Source organism: Miscanthus floridulus, chromosome 9 (genome assembly GCF_019320115.1).
Source record: "Miscanthus floridulus cultivar M001 chromosome 9, ASM1932011v1, whole genome shotgun sequence".
In the NCBI taxonomy this organism is placed as follows: domain Eukaryota; kingdom Viridiplantae; phylum Streptophyta; class Magnoliopsida; order Poales; family Poaceae; genus Miscanthus; species Miscanthus floridulus.
This window is the reverse complement of record NC_089588.1, coordinates 86251835-86271648: the sequence shown is the minus strand read 5'-3', so window position 1 is coordinate 86271648 and position 19814 is coordinate 86251835. Positions and strand designations below refer to the sequence as shown.

The following is a 19814-nucleotide window of genomic DNA, read 5'->3' as shown; positions in this document are numbered from 1 at the left end:
AGATGTTGCAAAGCTCACACATGTGATGATGAGGAGCTTAAATGCACATGAGACATGACATTGAGTCATGTGATCAAGGTGGAGAAGATCAAGACTAAGACTTGGCTTGATGGACCGGTTGCAAGCGTGAAGGGCAAGTCGAAGGCTTTGGAGTGATGGACCGCGTGGCGGTGAAGCTTGAGCAAGACTTGGCGCCGATGGACGATGGCAACGGTGAAGAGCAAGTAAAGTCAAGATCGATGAACCAATATGATCACGTGATGATATGAAGTGGATCATATCATTGTTGATCATGTTGGTGCATGTGTTGCATCAACATTGGAGGAGATGGAATGGAATGCGCAAGGCAAAGGTATAACCTAGGGCATTTCATTTCACCGGTCATAGGTGTGTAGAGAAGTTTATGACCGGGTTTAGGATAGATGGTCCGTACTATCAAGAGGGGCAAACTTGTTTGCATATCGGTCATCTAGTGCCACTCTAGTGATCTAACTTTGCATCGTCGCTAGGATCGAGTGGCGTGGCAAGTTGAGTGGCTAACATCCTTTGGGAAATGATTGTGAAAAGCTAACACACATACACATAGTGGTGTACACTTGGTGGTGTTGGCATATTTACAAAGGATATGAAGTTGGAGTTGATGTGGATCAACTCGGTGAAGAAACGGAGATGAGAAAGGTCCCACAGAGTGGACCGGACTCTGGTCACGCAGTGACCGGACGCTGAGGCTCAGCGTCCGGTCAGTGGTGGCAGGCAGCGTGCAGGCGTCGGTCATCGACCGGACGCTAACGCTAGAAGTGACCGAACGCTGGCTGTGTGCGTCCGGTCAAGGTGACGTATGGTGACGTAGGAGCTGGAGTATGACCGGACACTAGGCTGTGTCCGATCATGTGCGATCGGACGCGTCCGGTCAACGTCGGTACCTTACTGTAAACGACCGAACACTGAGGTCCAGCGTCCGGTCAGTTGAAGCTGCTGCGTCCGGTCAGAAGATGACCGTTGAGATCGGAAGAATGCTGTTGAACGCAGGTGACACGTGGCTATCATCGGGCGACTGGACGCTGAGGTCACGTGGCTATCATCGGGCGACCGGACACTGAGGTCCAGCATCCGGTCAACATGACCAGAGCGTCCGGTTGACCCAACAGTTGCCCAGTGAAGGGGTAACAGCTAGTTTGGCCCTTGGGCTATAAATAGAAGTGGCCTTCGGCCATAGCTGGTGCTGAGCACCTTGGAGGACTTTGTGTCCATGCTTGAGAGTTCTTAGGAGCCCTCCATCTCACACATACTTGATAGTGATCATCCGATTGTGTGAGTGAGCAATTCTAGTGCGATTGCATCGTGAGGTTGCATCGAGTGGCACTAGGTGATCGAGTTACAAGCCGGTGGTGCTTGTTACTCTTGGAGGTTGCCACCTCCTAGACGGCTTGGTGGTGGTCTCCGTCGAAGCCCGCAAGAAGCTTGTGCGGCGCTCCGGAGAAAAGCTTGTGAGGGGCATTGTGCTCGCCCCACGGGAGCCGCGAAGAGCAACTTTAGTAAAGCGTGTCATTGAGCTACCCTCACTTCCGGGGTAGGTTCTTGCGGTGCCTGACGTGCGGGCTTGGCGGGTGATGCCAATTAGCCACCGAACCACCAAGTGAGCAGTCGACACAACGGGGACTAGCGTGTTGGCAAACACGTGAACCTCGGGAGAAAAATCATCGTGTCAACATTGTTCTTCCCATTGGTTTGCATTCTTGTTACACAAGCTTGCAATTACTTTTATATACATTGAGCTTGTGTTGTTGCTTTAATAATTAGTTAGCTTACGTAGCTTGCTAATTATCTTCTTGCTTGTGTAGCATAGAAGTAGCTCCCTTGCGTGGCTAATTTGGTTTGTGTAACCTTGTTAGTCACACTACTTAGTTTGTGTAGCTAAGTAATTACGCTCTCTAATTTGGCATTGGTTGCCTTGTTATTGAGCATTGCTAGTGAGCTTAGTTGGCTTTGTGCTTTTACTTACTAGCATGTGTAGGAGCTCCCTTGTTGCTTAAAGTATTAGTGGCATAGGTTTGTATGACCTTGCTCCTAGAATTGGTTAGGTGAGCTCTAGCTAGCCTGGCACCTTTGTTGCTTGATTAGTATCTTTGCAAGGTGCTAGTGAACATAGATAGAGGGGTGTAGTCTTGGCTAGACCGATAGTTTTAATTCCGCACTTGTTTTGGTTAGCCAACGTGATTAAGTTTTAAAAGGACTATTCACCCCCTCTAGTCGCCATCTCGACCCTTTCACCAACGTGCTCGCACGAGACCACGGCGGCGCCTTGCACGGGCCCTGCTCTTGCGAAGCTCCCTTCCTCATCCTCTCTACAGATGTACGTTGGAGCGCCTGAAAGCTCTAGTTTGGTTTTGGTGAATTGATAAAACCCTAGGTGCTAACCTAGTTTATCAAGTGATCATAAGATAGGTAGCACATTCTAAGTGGTGAAGCAAATAAAGATCATAGCATAATAATGATGATTCCATGATGATGATCAAGTGCTTGGACTTGGAAAGAAGAAAGAGAGAAAACAAAAAACTCAAGGCAAAGGTATAAACCATAGGAGCTATTTTGTTTTGGTGATCAAGACACTTAGAGGGTGTGATCACATTTAGGTTTGATAGCCGTACTATTAAGAGGGGTAAAACTCGTATCAAAATGCGGTTATCAAAGTGCCACTAGATGCTCTAACTCATTGCATATGCATTTAGGATCTAGTGGAATGCTAACACCCTTGAAAATATTTGTGAAAATATGCTAACACATATGCACAAGGTGATACACTTGGTGGTTGGCACATTTGAGCAAGGGTAAAGAAGTTAGAGGTGAAAAGGAGTTAGTCTCGCTGGTCACAAGTTGACCGGACGCTGGTCCTAGAGGAACCGGCGTGTCAGGTCAGTTGTTACAGCGAAGATGCTGGCGTTTCTGGAACCTTACTGGAAACGACCGGACGCTGGTGGCTCAGCGTCCGGTCAGTTATAGCAAAGCGTCCAGTCAACTCTAGTTACCATTGAAATCGGGACACGTGGCTGTCGTCGGGCGACCTGATGCTGAGGTCCAGCGTCTGGTCAACTTGACCGGAGCATCCGGTCAACCCGCGTTGTGCCCAGTGAAGGGGTACAATGCTCTATTTCGTGGGGGCTTTTATTTAAGCCCCATGGCCGGTTGAAGCTCACACCTTTGGCTATTTTCATTGACATAACAACCTTGTGAGCTTAGCCAAAGTTCTCCCACTCATTTCTATCATTGATTCATCATCTTTGTGAGATTGGGAGTGAATCCAAGTGCATTGCTTGAGTGATTACATCTAGAGGTACTTGGTGTTCGTGTTTCGCTATGGATTTTGCTTGTTACTCTTGGTGGTTGCTGCCACCTAGATGGCTTGGAGCAGCAAGGATCGTTGAGCGGAGGTGGTGATTGTCTCCGGCTCCGATCTTGGTGATTGTGAGGGGTTCTTGACCTTTCCCCGGCGGAGAGCCAAAAGGTACTCTAGTGGATTGCTCGTGGCTTGTGTGATCCTCATCTTGTGTTGGTTGTGCGGCACCCTATTGAGGGTTTGGCGTGTGAAGCCAATTAGCGTGTGAACCTCCAAGTGAGTGAATCGCCACAACGAGGACTAGCTTGTCGGTAAGCAAGTGAACCTCGGTAAAAATCATTGTGTTCATCATTGATTCCGAGGTGATTGGTCTTCATTGTTATTCATCCTTGTGATTGATTGGTTCCTTCTTCTACACGGTGGTATAACCTTCTTGATCACTCTCTTTACATTACCGCAAACTAGTTGACAAGCTCTTTAGTGTAGCTAGTTGTGAGAGCTTGCTTGCTTGGTTTGTGTGACTCTTTAGTTAGCCTTTGAGAGCACACTAACATAGAGTATAGTATCACAACTATTGTGTGAATAGATACTATCTAATATAGAATTGTGATAGGTGGCTTGCGTTTAGAGTATGCTAGCGCAACACTTGCTTCGCCTCATAATTGTCTAACCATTTTGTTAAGTGTTGTTGTAGAAATTTTTATTAGGCTATTCACCCCCCTCTAGCCATTAGGACCTTTCAGTGCCGCCGCGGGCAGGCGCGGACTCCTCACCGAAGCGCCGCCGTGGGCAAGCGCGGATTCTAGCCCTCCACGTTGGAGTGCTGCTGCGGGCAAACGAGATCTCGGGGAGGCTGGCTTGGCCCCGAGCAGATGCCACCGCACGCACGAGATGTTGATGGTCGGGAGGAAAGAGAAGATGCTGATGGGTGGGTCCGCTAGTCAGTAAGAGAGGGAGAGAGTTGAGTGGGGTGGACTCTGAATGACATGTGGGGTCCGCTTGTAGGTGTTTTCCAAAAGCCATGCCTGTTTCACCAAACGGTCTTCTGCTTTTCCTACGGCTGCTTTCCCATAGCTGGTTTTGCAAAGTCCATAGCTCCAACAACTTTTTCAAAAGCCACAACTCAGCCAAACACATCCTAAAGCTAGAGATGCACCTGTACAAGGGCAGAGGGAGCTTCGCAAGTTCCATTCAGCAAAAGGAATTACAAGATTTGCTGAGACTAAAAAAAGAAAAACTAAAATCATGCCATGGTTTGTTTGAAAAAGTCAAACTTCTTTGCCCCTACTCAATTCCACCGGGAAAACAAGCCTCTATTGTGGCCACAATACTGGCCATTGGCTAGCAAATGGTGAAGCTTGTGCCCCTGTTCGATTGAACTTATCAGCCGTACTGTTTCAGTAAAATAACAATATTTTTCTTTCACAGCAAATCAACATCAGCATCAGCATTAGTTTTTTTCAAGCTAGCCGAACATGGCCTATATTTTTATTGCTTAATAGGAACAAGGATGATCTGGGACACAGAGTAAGATGTCTCTCATAATTAATCAAACACAAGGGAGCACACGTGTGCATTGTAGAAAAACAGTGAGTAGTCAGCCATGTTTACACGTTTGTCTTTTTATTCTTTTATATGCCCGTTGAAAGAACTATGCTCTTCGCCAGTTGAAAAAAAATGAGCACAGCCACAGAAACTTCCACCAGGGCATGTACAACCCACAGACGGCTTGCTGTCTGTATGATGACGTCGTACTATATACAGACAACGTGTATAGTGGGTTGTCTGTTTAGCTGTCTGTTAATTATTTAATGCCTGCATATAGTCATGATCAAGCCTAAATATGATTCAGGTATATCATTGTGTTGCTTGTTGATAAAAAAGATTAAGCATAAATAAGACAACCATTGCTACAAAAGATCAAGCATAAACAAATTAGAAATATATTAAAAATAGATGGAAAGTAAAGAAAAAACAATGACAAAAAACAAAAGTATATGAAAATACCATATTGCTCTATATCTTCCTATCCTCTACCTCTGCTCACTCGTGACCGTGTGGTTCTTATTTTGGTTTTTTTTTCTCTTCCTATCTCTTTTGTATTCTCTCTAGCGTCTCCTCCATCGTGGTGAAACAAAATTCCAGTGCTCGGCCTTGCTTGGGCGATGAGCAGTGCGGCGAGCTCCCCGCACCGGCCTTGAAGCCGGCGATTCCTCGCTCCTCGGCCTGCGTAAAGTACCGCCGACGAGCTCGCGGCCACTCACCGCCTCTGAATAGTCACTTCGCCATGAACAGTAGTGAAAGAGCTACACCATCACACGTCTGGACCTTGCCTCCCTCGACAGCGTGCGACAGTTCGTGGATAGCTTCCGCCGCACAGGGATGCCGCTCGACTCGTTCATCTGCAACCCACCATCTACCGCACTCAATCCTGAGAATTTGGCGCTCGGAGTCGACGATTCATACAACGCGCGGCGAAGGCGTCGGTTTGGCGTGGGAGCACGAGCCAATGCCGTCGTTTCACCAGACGACGGCTTGCATCTCTCTCTTCTTTAAATGCAGTTGGCGAGAGAGTATTTTGCAAAAATTACATCATACAGACGGCACTCGGAAGCCCGTAGCACACACGAGCCGTTTGTGGTTGGCGGATGGCGCGTACGTGGGCCGGGACGCTGAGAGCGGCAAGCCCATCGCGGCTCCACAACATATCATGCAGTCGTGCGACATAGAAGGAGGGCCCACGTTGGTTAGAGGGCCAATGGGATTTGCTAGGGACGAATGAATGTTACGATGGTATTATATTTTTCCGTTGCAAAAAAATAGAGAACAACTTATCATCATTTTTTTAATTTTTTCTGAAAAAATAATATTCATATTTTTTATTAGAAAATTAAGTTATGCTCATAACTTATGTGTATAACTTTTTACGTGACAAATCATAACTTCTTATCATAACTTTTACAGATTTGTGGTCATGATTTAATAGATCGGAAGAAGAGAACAAGTGAAAAAAGAGAGAAAATGTTGAAAAAGAAAAAATCATGTGCACAACATCATATTATATATACTAGTATATGAATATATATACTTCATCTAAAATAGATAGTTTAATGTATGAAAAATTAAAAAGCAAAGGAAAAATAGAAAATAAAAAAAATGAGAAAAATAAAAGGAGAAAGACCTACTTCTAGATAAAATGTAAAACGGGACCGCTACTGTTCTTGGGTCCACATGCTCAGAGACGGAGTGGTGGAGACGGGAGAGTGACCGCTCGTGGTGGAAAGTGACGGCTCCTTTGGAAACGTGTGGTCGTCCGCCAAATTGGATTTGGGAAAAAGATACCTGTTGATACTATGCTCTTATCTAAAAACTTGACGGTCTCATTAATTTAATTAACGTATTTCAGCATCCATTTCAATGGGCTTGGTTACGGGGTCATTCGGAATTGTATTGTCCATTTTCCACACCTCACACGAAAACTTACCGCTCCTTGTTGATACTTCCTCCATCCTAGCATAACTGTTATAATCTTCTTAAATTCTTTTTTGCAGGGATAAACTTCTTAAAATTTAACTAGGTGTTAATAAAAAATAGCATCAAGATTTATATCTCTAAAATAAATTTGTTATAAAAAATATTTTACCTTAAATATAATCTGTTAATACTATCATCATAAATATAAAGTATTATATCACTCTACTCCTACTCACGAGTGATGACAAGAAGACAAGAGAAGAGAAGAGAAAAAACAAGGTGCATTCTCCCGTACGAGGAGGAGGGAATCGACTGGCGTGGCGGAGGCGGCGGCGGTTCCAGGCGACCTTCCAAGTTCCAACCCTCACGCGAGAAATTCGCAGGTATTCTCCCCGCAGATTCCATCTCCTCGCCCCCTTCTCCGATCCGATCCATCGCGGATCGCTGCGTTTCCTGTTCCTCAGGTTTTATTGGGGATTTTTGTAGTGAGTTACCTTTTTCTCCTCTTGTGGGCGCCGGGGGAATTTGAGGGTTTAGTCTTGGGGTTGATCGGAGGCGAAAGCTGTGGTATTCGTGTGGATAGGCCAACGATTCTCCCTGCTGTGGCTCACGATTTCTCAATTTCGTGTAATTCCGGTTCTGTGGGGTGCCTTACTTTTTCTGGTTTCTTTGTTAGGGCTCCGATTCTGAGCCATGAAATGGATGGATATTCTGATCTTGTAGTTTTGGGTAGTTCGTCTCTCATAGGAGAGATTCTTTGGCTGAGATTTTCTTCGGATTGATCAAAAAAAAAAAAAAACGGAAAAGGAAACCCGGTTTGCCCTCTTCTTCAGGTCCAATTTGGCATTTTTTCAGAACATACGATTCCTGTCAGTCTGAAGTTGTGGACTCTATCTGAGCTGTTGTTAATTTAACTGCTTTCTGTTACACAATCCATTAACTGCTTTCCGATCCGTATTCTGTGTTAACTCTTGTCGATTAGTAGCACTTTAGAACCAAGTGCTGCTTTGTGCAAACTGGTCCGTAGCAGAGTTTCGTGTTCATTCCTGCAAATGTTCATTAGTTAATGCCTATAGCTGATATAAAAAATTGTCCATGTTGTTTGTTTGTGAGCAGGCAGTATTTGGGGAACTGCACGAGTAATGGAGGTTTATTAGGATTCCAGGGGGCATCACAATGGCATACTTCCCTCAGGAAGTAGTAGAGTACATCCTTGGCTATGTAACCTCGCACCGGGACCGCAACGCGGCGTCCTTGGTGTGCCGGGCATGGTACAACATTGAGCGCCACGGCCGCCGTTCGGTGCTTGTAAGCAACTGCTACGCGGTGCGCCCAGAGCGTGTACATATGCGGTTTCCCAACATGCGTGCACTGAGCGTGAAGGGCAAACCACACTTTGCTGACTTCAACCTTGTCCCGGCGGGTTGGGGTGCCGCTGCAGAGCCATGGGTGGATGTGTGCGCCCGTGCATGCCCAGGTCTTGAGGAGCTCCGGCTGAAGCGTATGGTTGTGACTGATGAATGCCTCAAGTTGCTTTCTTGCTCTTTTACCAACTTTAAATCACTTGTCCTTGTCTGCTGCGAGGGGTTCAGTACTGCTGGGCTTGCTAATATTGCCACCAATTGCAGGTGAGAATTCTGAAAACTTGGACATTATCATGTTTGAGAAAGTGCCTAGTGCCATTATTTTAGTTCATCCAGCATGGCCATTTGATTAACAACAATTCATTTCAGTATAATGTTTGCAATCTTCATGCTGGTGCTGCTGAGTTTATTGTTTGTGCACCATTTTATACCAGATTACGTATGCCTTTTCCATCTCTGTTTACTTCCTTGGCTCTTGATTATTAGAAGTTATCTACTGTGTGTTTATAGATAAAGATTTCCCAATGTGAATAATCGATGCAATGCAAAATCTACGAAACAGAAGTTATCTATAATTTCTGTTCTCATCTACAGGATTTCAACATGTTTTCGTTTGTTCTTGGCAGTTTCTCCATAGCTCTATCTGAATGATACTTAAGTACTGAAATGTTGTTTATGATTCCTTTGGTTTATGTCCGAATACCATCATTAAGATCTTGAATGCTTTGCAGAGCACAAACTCTTGAACAAAAATCTTTGATGAAAGGTGGTGCAGTAGTTTCTTTAACTCTTTAAGTCTGCTTAGTACATGCCTATTGCCTAATGATTGAATTCCATTCCTTGTTTCTATTTCTCTAGTAAAGTACATAATGCTTTAGAAAAAGCATGGTTGAGATTGAGACACCTAACTAGAACAATTATATTTCAATGCTGGAAGAAAGATCAAGCTGCAGTTATATAATATTATTGGCTTCCAGGTCTGACATCTTCGGTTGTGTTAAGCAAACTTCATTTTAACTGACAAAGTGTCTCTTATTGTTTAGTTTGATACAGAGATTTTACTTATGGTTATGTTTAGCTCACTCAATTTTACATTGGTTATTAGTCCACTCAATTTTACATTTATAGGATGGCTAGGGTTCGTGAGAGAAAGACACGGGACTTCAACCAAGTTAAGTACATTAAGGATGAAAGGGAGCATCTCTTGGTAAAGGAGGATGAGATCCGACATCGATGGCAAGAGTATTTTGACAAATTGTTCAATGGTGAGAATATGGACACAACCTTTCAGTTGGATGACTCTTTTGATGACACCAATAGGCGCTTTGTGCGGAGAATCCAAGAATCTGAGGTCAGAGAGGCGTTGAAAAGGATGAAAGGAGGTAAGGCGATGGGACCGGATGGTATCCCAATCGAGGTGTGGAGATGCCTCGGGGACATAGCTGTAGTATGGTTAACCAAGCTGTTCATATTTTTCGATCGAACAAGATGCCTGATGAGTGGAGGAGAAGTATATTGGTACCGATCTACAAGAATAAAGGAGATATTCAAAGTTGTACAAATTACCGGGGAATTAAGTTGATGAGCCATACTATGAAGCTATGGGAGAGAGTTATCGAGCATCGCTTAAGAGCAATAACGCGGGTCTCTATGAACCAATTTGGTTTCGTGCCCGGAAGGTCAACCATGGAAGCCATTTTCTTAATAAGACAAGTTATGGAGCGGTATAGGGAGAAGAAGAAGGACCTACATATGGTTTTTATTGACTTGGAGAAGGCTTATGATAAAATACCAAGGAATGTTATGTGGTGGGCTTTGGACAAACATAAAGTCCCAACGAAGTACGTCGGGCTCATTAAGGACATGTACAGCAATGTTGTGACTAGAGTTCGAACAAGCGATGGAGACACGGATGACTTCCCGATTAAGATAGGACTACATCAAGGGTCAGCTTTGAGCCCTTATTTGTTTGCTTTAGTGATGGATGAGGTCACAAGGGACATACAAGGGGACATCACTTGGTGTATGCTTTTCGCGGACGATGTAGTGCTAGTTGATGAAAGCCGGACAGGAGTGAATCAGAAACTGAAGTTATGGCGGGAGACCTTGGAGTCCAAAGGTTTTAGACTTAGTAGAACTAAAACTGAGTATATGAGATGTGACTTCGGCACTACTACTCGGGAGGAGGAAGATGTTAGTTTGGAAGGTCAAGTAGTGCCTAGGAAGGATACCTTTCGATATTTAGGATCAATGCTACAGAGGGACGGGGATATTGATGAAGATGTTAGCCATAGAATCAAAGCAGGGTGGATAAAGTGGCGGCAAGCGTCTGGTGTCCTATGTGACAAAAGGGTACCACAGAAGCTAAAAGGCAAGTTTTATAGGACGGCGATTAGACCTGCTATGTTGTATGGTGCAGAATGTTGGCCTACGAAAAGACGACATATTCAACAGCTAAGTGTCGCGGAAATGCGTATGTTGCGTTGGATTTGCAGTCATACAAGAAGGGATCGAGTTCGGAACGATGATATACGTGAGAGATTAGGGGTAGCACCAATTGAAGAAAAGCTTGTCCAACACCGGTTGAGATGGTTTGGACATGTGCAACGGAGACCTCCAGATGCACCGGTGCGTAGTGGAATCCTAAGTCAGGATAGTAACGTGAAGAGAGGCAGAGGAAGACCGAAGTTGACTTGGGTAGAGGCAATAAAAGGAGACTTGAAAGGATGGAATATACCCAAAGACTTAGCCTTAGATAGGAGTGCTTGGAAGACAGCTATTCACGTGCCTGAACCTTGATTGCTTCTGTTGGGTTTCAACTCTAGCCTACCCCAACTTGTTTGGGACTTAAAGGCTTTGTTGTTGTTGTTGTTGTTGTTGTTGTATTAGTCCACTCCATTTTACATATTTTGTTACTCTTCACTTTCAGGTTTCTTAAGGAACTCGACTTACAAGAGAGTTGTGTGAAACATCAAGGCCATCAGTGGATTAATTGTTTTCCCAAGCCTTCAACATCACTAGAATGCTTGAATTTTTCTTGCTTGACTGGGGAGGTGAATGCCGTTGCATTGGAGGAACTTGTTGCAAGGAGTCCAAATCTTAAAAGTTTAAGGCTGAATTCTTCAGTTCCAATTGATGTTTTGCCCAGAATCCTTTCTCGCACACCTATGCTAGAGGATTTAGGTACAGGATCTTTTGTACTAGGCAATAACGCTGGTGCATATATCAGCCTATATAGAGCTCTTGGAAAGTGCACTTTGCTGAAGAGTTTATCTGGTTTTTGGGATGCTCCGGGCTTGTATGTTCAAGGAATTTTGTTGCCGATTTGCAAGATATATATCAGCCTTACATGCTTGAATCTCAGCTATGCTCCATTGATTCAGAGTGACCAGCTTATCAGTATTGTTCGTCAGTGTACAAGGCTCCACGTTTTATGGGTAAGATTTACTTGCAGTGCTAGGAAGTTGGCATTGAACTAGCCTAATTGCCTGTGCAAATATCTGGCTAGATTTGAAAATATAGGGGAATTCACTGTATTACTCTTATGCCTATGGTTGAAAAAACAATTGTGGTTGTGCCTATGCTTTTTTGAGTGTTGTTGCATTGTTCTGGAACTATTAAAACAAGTTAATCTTAACCTTTTAACATCTGGACTTACAGAATTTGCGTTGTACATCTCTCTTTTTCTCTTGATAAATAAGAATGTCTCTTTATATTCCTTATTATTCTCTCCCAGATATTTTTTAATTTTATGATTGTTTTGGTTCCGTGGAAGCTCCTGTAGCTTTACATATGTTGATCACCTGATGCAGTTTTGAGGGTTTAACAAGCTAGATTGTATTAGATTCTCAACTTACAAAAGATTCGGGGTCCATCTATTTCAAGGTTGATTTACTGGAATGATGGGTATTGGATATTTTGTTCATGTATGTACCCTGTTTATTTTGGCAACAAATGTTGTACTTCTAATTACTTAGGGTACGCTTGGTTATTTTGACGAGTACTGTACAGCCCTAACGAGTTAGAAATCAGAAAGACACGGTCATTTGGTTGCTGGGTAAGACTTCCTTGGAACCTGACTAGCGCGTTTTTTGCTTGCTTCTATAAGTGAGCGAATTCGGCTCGCCAGCACTGTAAGGCTTGGTTGGGCTGGTGAGGCGGCTTGGGAACCAACTTGCCCTTAGGTATGAGTTGTGCCCAATAGTCTAGAGGTCTGCATACTGTAACACCTTCTATTAAACTGTCTAGTAGTTCTTACAGTTAAGCAGACATACAGAGTCCAATAATACTACACCCATGTTTCTTAATCTCTAGTTTGTACCAATATACAATATACACATGTCGGAACCTTACTACCTGCCAATGTAACAATATACATTCCTGTATTTTGTTGTGATGAGAGTTAGCTAAATGTAAGAGACTTTTGAAATAAAAACCTTTTCAAATTTCCTTGCCATGTTTAAGTAAGGTCACAACGATTTATTGATACTGTTTTGTGTTTCTCTGCATAAGAAAAAGTTGCTCCCTCTACCAGATGTCAGCATGTTATTGATATCCTTAGGGGTATGAGTTTTAACCCTGTATTGATATCCTTAGCATTACACTTCATATGATACAACCTGTATGGATTTGATTCCTGTCACGTCTAGTATGCATTGGACGAAAGTGGCAATGCTATGTAATAACTGATAACTTCATTGGGTTATTAGTGCTTAGATTTCATTCGCATTACACTTACTCTCAGAGAAGCTCCATTTCTGGTTGATTACAATTCAAATATAACTTCAGGCTTACCGAACTAATTGCCGTTGAATAGTCCTAAGAAATGGATTGTAGAAGTTAAACTTTGACGATCGAATGCTCGTTTCAGTAGGTGGCACCCTTACTGTTTTGCTTTCTTACATAGTTTCTTAGGCTTGACCCCTTTGTCTGCAGGTGTTAGATCACATTGGTGATGAAGGATTGAAGGTTGTGTCCTATTCTTGTCCTGATCTTCAGGAGTTGAGGGTATATCCAAGTGATCCAAATGCTCCAGCAAGAACTACTGTGACGGAGGAAGGGTTGGCAGCCATATCTTTCTGTCGGAAGTTACAGTGTGTGCTCTTCTTTTGTGATCGAATGACAAACACTGCGCTCATCACTATAGCAAAGTACTGTCCACTGTTAACATCCTTCAGACTATGCATTCTGGAGCCCAGGTCAGCAGATGCTGTAACAGGGCAGCCACTGGACGAAGGCTTTGGGGCAATAGTGCAGTCCTGCAAAGGCCTGAGGCGTTTTGCTATGTCAGGCCTCCTCACGGATAATGTGTTCCTGTACATCGGCATGTATGCGGAGAAGCTGGAGATGCTCTCAGTAGCATTCGCAGGGGATACTGACGACGGCATGGTCTATGTGCTCAACGGCTGCAAGAACCTCAAGAAGCTGGAAATCAGGGACAGCCCCTTTGGTGATGCTGCTCTCCTTGCGGGCGCGCACAGGTACGAGTCGATGCGCTCTCTCTGGATGTCATCCTGCGAGATCACCTTGGGGGCCTGCAAGACCCTTGCGGCGACCATGCCAAACATCAACGTTGAGGTCATCAGTGAGGCGGGGGCGAGCGTTGGTGCGACGGATGATAGCGTCAGCAATGCGAGGAAGGTGGATAAGCTATACCTCTACCGGACTATCGCCGGACCCAGGAGCGATACGCTAGGATTCGTCTCGATATTGTGAGCTGCATGTACTAACTACTGTAGTGTCTAAAGGAGTTCAAACTCTATTTATACCCAGCTTTTTAGGAAAACTCGATGTTCTTGACCATATGCCTGCTGTGGCTGTGCTACTCTGTCTGGTAGTGTTGGAAACATTGTGTGTGTGTGTGTGTGTGTGTGTGTGTATCGTTCTGTGAAACTGAAGCCTTTGGTGCTATGTGAACCTTGTTTATGCCGGAGACGTAAGAGATCTTAAATAGAAATAGGAGTAACATAACATTTTGTATAAGTGTTTCATGCTGGCTGCTGGTGCTCTTTTTGTTGTGTCCTGTTTGTGATGCTGAAAGTGTTAGCGCCCTTGAGTTTCAACGATTTGTGCTGAAAATCTTCTGAGAAGCTGAGGATTGGCGAAATGGGCCAAACTTAAAAACAAGTGTCCAGTAGCTGTTATTTGCGTCCTTGCCTGAAAATGCTCATGTTTTATTACATTTTCTTACTCTCTCGCAAGGATTATACCTTTTGCAGCAATTGACAATTAGCACATATTTTGCAGCAATTGACGATTAGCACAATTAGTCCTAGTCGTGGACAATGAAAAGATTGGATAATCTGCACACATAGGGGCGGACTGCTGTTGAGTTGATAACAGGTGACCCTTGGAGACCCAGAGTTTCTTGGTTGCGCTTGCGCACCTCTGTTGGATGTGAAGGAATGACCTGGAGGGCAGGACAGCTGCGGATCACGAATCTGGCCAGTGGCCACCGCCGCCGCGCCGTACATGGCTGATGCCCGATGTCCGGGCCGACCACATGCGTGCTTCGATTCTTCCATGCATATGCTTGTCCCCACACGCATACACATCACTCACAATGAGAAAATCTGGGTGGGCCGGTGGACTTCCTTGGTCGGTTCAAACTTCCTTGGGCAATTTTGGGCCGGGGTGCGGAAAAGCCCCAAAACTATGGCTCAAACTTGTTTCTATATCTGCTCCAACAGATAAATTCAGAAAGTCAATGTCTACGCCGCAATCTCTAAGAACTCGAGCATGGCTTCGGTGGCCGCTGTGGCCAGGGATGAAGAAGGCAACTTCCTGAGGGCATCGGCGCTGGTTCTGGAGCGATGCACTGATGCGTAAATTGCTGAGGTGGTGGCGTGCCGTGAGGGCTTGGCTTTAGCTAGTGACCTTGGTCTCCAAACGTTCCGGCTGGAGAGTGACTGCGTCAATGCAATAAGGAGCATCCATGGACAAGGCTCTGGGACGCATGGCCCTATAATTCAGGAGATCAAGAACACAAAGGATGGATTCACAAGAGTGGAGTTCGTCCATAAGGGAAGAAGCTCCAATTTTGATGCTCATTGTTTAGCTAGGAGCTATGTTAATTTTTTGGTAGGAAGATATGTTTGGTTTATTTCGCCTCTTGATGGAGTTTGTACTTGTTATACTGATATATAATGAAGGCTGACTCTTTTGCTAAAAAAAAAAGATAAATTCAGTCTGGTTTCTCACGTCCGATCAAAATGCACATATCGCTTTTCAACGAGTCAAATCTTTTAAAGTTTGACCAAATATATAGCAATTAATTAATGTTTATATTTGTAAGCAATTTATTATAAAATTATATATTCTACTATTAATCTAACAAAATTTATTACATACCATAAAATATAAGTATTTTTATATATACTTGGTCAAACTAAAAAAATGTTTGACTCTTCGGGAATCGAGATGTGTATTTATGTTGGGGCGGAGGAAGTATATAATAAGATTTGATAAGTTATTTTAGATCATTCTCTTGCAAGTTGGATCAAATTTATAGGAAAAACAATTATATTTATGATATTAAATGAGTAACATTAGATATATAATGGAATATGTTTTTATAACTTACCTTTTCGGTGTGAATCTGGACTTATAAAATGAGTTGTTCTCTTGTGATCCCATTTCTGCATCATAAATATAGGTTTGTTAACCAGAAGTTATAACCAAGGTGCTTTTGTACACCTGGCTCCTAATCATACAGTGATGCTAGTTGTGAATGGTTTTAATGGTCTTTTCCCATTGTACTGAACTTTGATTCCAAGAATAATAGCAGCTAGAATGTTTATATTAGGTGTATTATTCTTCTACGACATTCGTGATGACGAGGCAACTATCAAGAGCATCCTGCATGTGTACTCCATTAGGTCCATCACAAATCTTGTAAGTTTTTTTTTGTTCCTAATATAATAAAAGCTACAAAAACTTATACATAAGTTAATAATAACACAAGATTAATATTACAATATTCGTTATGCAAAATAATTTGTATATACAACTCTTTGAAGTTAACACAATATATTTTTATCGATTTTTCTACTGAAAGTCATTGGAGACTGTATTGATGTCGTAACGGATTTCTATTTAGTAGTAACGAAAGGATGTAATTTGTTTGCAAACAAAAAAGGTAAAGGAACTTCCTAAGCCAAAAAAAGAGAGTTACAATTATTTCACTATATGTCTTCTAAGTAGCAACTATATATTAAGCTGCACACACCGGTTAATTGCACCTAAATGACCAAATCGATAAGGACCGTGTTCACTTCATCAATTGTACCTCAAGGTGTGGTATTACTTCGTTTAAAAAAGAGTAAACTTCTAGCTAAGTGCTAAGTCAAACAATCTTTAGTTTCACCAAACTTTAAAAGAAATTTACAAATATTTATGATATCCAATAAGTTACATATATATAGCTCATCGTGAAATATATTTTCATGATATATGTATTTGGAACCATAATAGTTGATACTATTTTTTATAAACTTAATCAAACTTGAAATAATTTGACAACAAATCTAGAAGTGCACTCTTTTTGGATGGAAGGAGTACTTCAACATCAATAAGGTCGCGTTCATAATTTCGCCAACCTACCTAGATGCAAGAAGAACCCTGCAAAAAGGCTACCAATGATCGAGCAAGATCGAAGCGTAGCAGCATGCGGTGCACTGTTCCCTTTTTTCTTCCTGTGGTCCTTGTTTGTTCTCGACCCCATGCAGGGCTGCAAAGCATATAGTATGCGTCCCGCTTTTCGTTACACCAGCCACTACGGAAAGCGACCGGTCTACTGCTCACTACTAGCTCATTCTCGCTGCAAGTTTTGTCAATGTCAGCTCATGCATGGCCGGGCGTACCTTGCACCCACTATTCCTTCAATTCCCATCTCGTTTTCGTTTCTTAAATAAAACCAATTGATTAACAAACGTGGCTTCGCATCAACAACTTAGCTCTACTATGACCCCTTACAATAGACAAATATAATAGCTTGAAGTAGTCTTATATTGAAAATGTCGATTAACGATGAAATTCACAAAATACATCATGAAAAATAAAGGATGCAGTTCATTCATACCGAAAGGCCAAATTATGGAACTAATAGACGGCGCGTGACGTTGACACACATTATTCATACGAAGTAGCAATCTACACAAATAGACATAATTGATTAGTCAAACATATATGGACCTCCAAATTATGAAATTAGAATCGATTGGTTTGTGACTTTCAGGGTCAGCAATTAGATTTGAATGACTAAACTCTACCCTAGGTTTCTTTGGTTGACTTGTGCTCTCATTACTATGTGGAGTTGAGCCACTACTATTTATCGACAAAATCTGGTCGGCAGTCTACCGAGAGGTATGCCCACGATAGTAAATGAATCGGTGGAGGTGCGCGTGAGGAAACCGGATGGTGACATAGAACGCAAGAGACAACGATTAGACAGGTTTGGACCGTCGGCTTGACGTAATACCCTACGTCCTGTGTCTTTGTGGATTGTATTGCGTGTGTTCAGATGAAAACAAGGGGGATCCCTACCCCGCCTTATATAGCTTGGGGGGTAGGGTTACAGATCGGTTATTTCCATTCTGATCGGTTTACAAGATAGAAAGTTACAGATCGTACAATATCTATCATATCCGAGCAGATTTCGTAGATCACCGAGGATCTTCACGTTGCCTTGTGAAGCATGTCATCCTGCGGCATACTTCGCGTGGCGTTGCCTTGCGAGTAGGGCCTCGACCAGTGGCGCGACCCGTGCATAGTCTTATGGGCTGGGCCTCCCCTAGCGGCTCAGCCCACGTGGAGCCTTGCGGGTGCCGGAGGTCATACCCCCACACATAGTCCCTGAGCACCTTGCATCCGCTGAGCAACACCATCTTGTGTCCATCTGATCTGTCCAACTTGCAGCAACTCATCAGGATCAGTCGTTCGACCAGTTCAAATAGGGGCCGAGCTGTTGAAGCAAGAGTCCAAGTAGTTTGAACAAGCGTCCGAGCTGTCGAAGTGGGTGTCCGAGCAGCTGAGACAGGCGTTCGACCAGTTTAACTAGGCATCAAGCTCGGATTCACTCAAAGTCGTGGTTTGCCATAAGGATGTAAGGAGCTCAAGTAAAACTTTTGAAGTCTTGGTCGTTGATATGTACACACTTAAGTGCTAATTGCGATGGTCCTGATGACGTGGTCATCAGGACAGAGCATAGGCGGAGGCTTGACGAAGTCAAAACACTGTGAAGAAGAAAAAGTACGTGCACCGCAAGGTGCATTGTACACAATGTAGTCCCCGAGCCTGCTGGAAGATGATGAAGGAATCTTGTAGCAAGGTCAAAGAAAAATATGCAGTCCACATCATTACCGAAAGATCGAGTAATCAGGGAACCAGTACATTCACCGCAAGGTGAAGTGTACACACTTAGTCTTGTGAGGAGCAAAGGCCACCTTGCCTTTCCTGGGGGTATAGCCCAATCTCTCTTTGTAGAGAGAAGCTCTTTGGCTATCCAAGCACATAAGCAAGCGGTCTTCACCACCATAGGCTTTAGCTAAGGTGTGAGTAAGCTTATTGACCTCCTTCTTGAGGTTCTCATTCTCAACCATTAGTGAGGTATCACAAGTGAAACTATTACTACTAGATGAGGTGGAAGTAGAAGTACTACAAGAAGGGTTAGTGGGAGCAACAATGATAGGCATAGATAATGATTCATCAATTATATCACATGTTAAGCCTACATCACAAGTCTCAACATGCTTCTTTTTATCTTGCTCATTAAGCAAAGAGGAATGAGCCTTTTCAAGCTTTTTGTGAGCCTTGCCAAGCTTCCCATGGGCTTCCTCTAGCCTCTCATGAGTTGCTTTGAGCTCATTAAGGGCTTGCTTAAGGGCTTTTACCTCCTTATTCAAGCTCTTGCATTCCCTTCTCTTAATGTCAAAGTGTTCTTTAGCATCTTCTAGCATGTTATATAATTCATCTTTAGTAGGTTCATCATCATCACTATCACTATCATTTTCATTATCATGTTCATCATCACTTCCATCATCACAAGTTTATACCTTAGTGGCCTTAGCCATGAAGCAGGATGGAGTGTCGAAGAGAGAAGGCTTATTATTGATAGCAATACTTGCAAGTGCTTTCTTCTTGGTGGTCTTGTCATCATCACTATCATCATCATCATCACTTGAGGAAGCATCACTATCCCAAGTGATCACATATGAACCACCCTTCTTCTTCTTGAAGGTAATCTTGTCCTTCTTCTCTTTCTTTTCCTTCTTGTCCTTCTTCTTGTTCTTCTTGTTGTCATCATCATTGTCGCTATTGTATGGATATTGAGCAACAAGATGATCTTTGCTTCCACATTTGAAGCATCTTCTTGACTCTTCCTTGTTCTTGGATGAAGATTTTTTTCTTCTAGCATGGTACCCTTTCTTCATCATGAACTTGCCAAATTTCTTGACAAAGAGAGCCATCTTCTCATCATCATCATTATCCCATGAGCCATCATCTTCACTTGATGTTTCTTGCTTAGCCTTGCCCTTGGATGATGTGGCCTTGAATGCCACACTCTTCTTCTTGTCATCTTTCTTCTTCTTCTTTTCTTCCTTCTCATCATCATCCCTATATGTATCATCGGTCATTATATCTCC

At 43.2% G+C, this 19814-nt stretch overlaps 1 protein-coding gene across 1 annotated transcript; it reads left to right on the top strand.

The window, feature by feature from the left end:
- Window positions 1-6777: 6777 nt before the first annotated feature.
- On the top strand, window positions 6778-14180 carry LOC136483893 (transport inhibitor response 1-like protein Os11g0515500). The gene is made up of 4 exons (XM_066481076.1): window positions 6778-7191; window positions 7925-8436; window positions 11102-11609; window positions 13108-14180. Exons 2-4 carry the CDS (start codon window positions 7985-7987, stop codon window positions 13885-13887), a joined length of 1740 nt encoding a protein of 579 aa, XP_066337173.1. The 5' UTR covers window positions 6778-7191; window positions 7925-7984; the 3' UTR covers window positions 13888-14180.
- The last annotated feature ends 5634 nt before the right edge of the window (window positions 14181-19814 follow it).

What these genes read in the sequence shown, in the direction of transcription:
- LOC136483893 (XM_066481076.1), top strand. Translation starts at nt 7,985, where the DNA reads ATGGCATACTTCCCTCAGGAAGTAGTAGAGTACATCCTTGGCTATGTA. An exon ending in AATATTGCCACCAATTGCAG is followed by an intron (nt 8,437 to 11,101) that starts GTGAGAATTCTG and finishes CTTCACTTTCAG; the next exon opens with GTTTCTTAAGGAACTCGACT. An exon ending in CAAGGCTCCACGTTTTATGG is followed by an intron (nt 11,610 to 13,107) that starts GTAAGATTTACT and finishes CTTTGTCTGCAG; the next exon opens with GTGTTAGATCACATTGGTGA.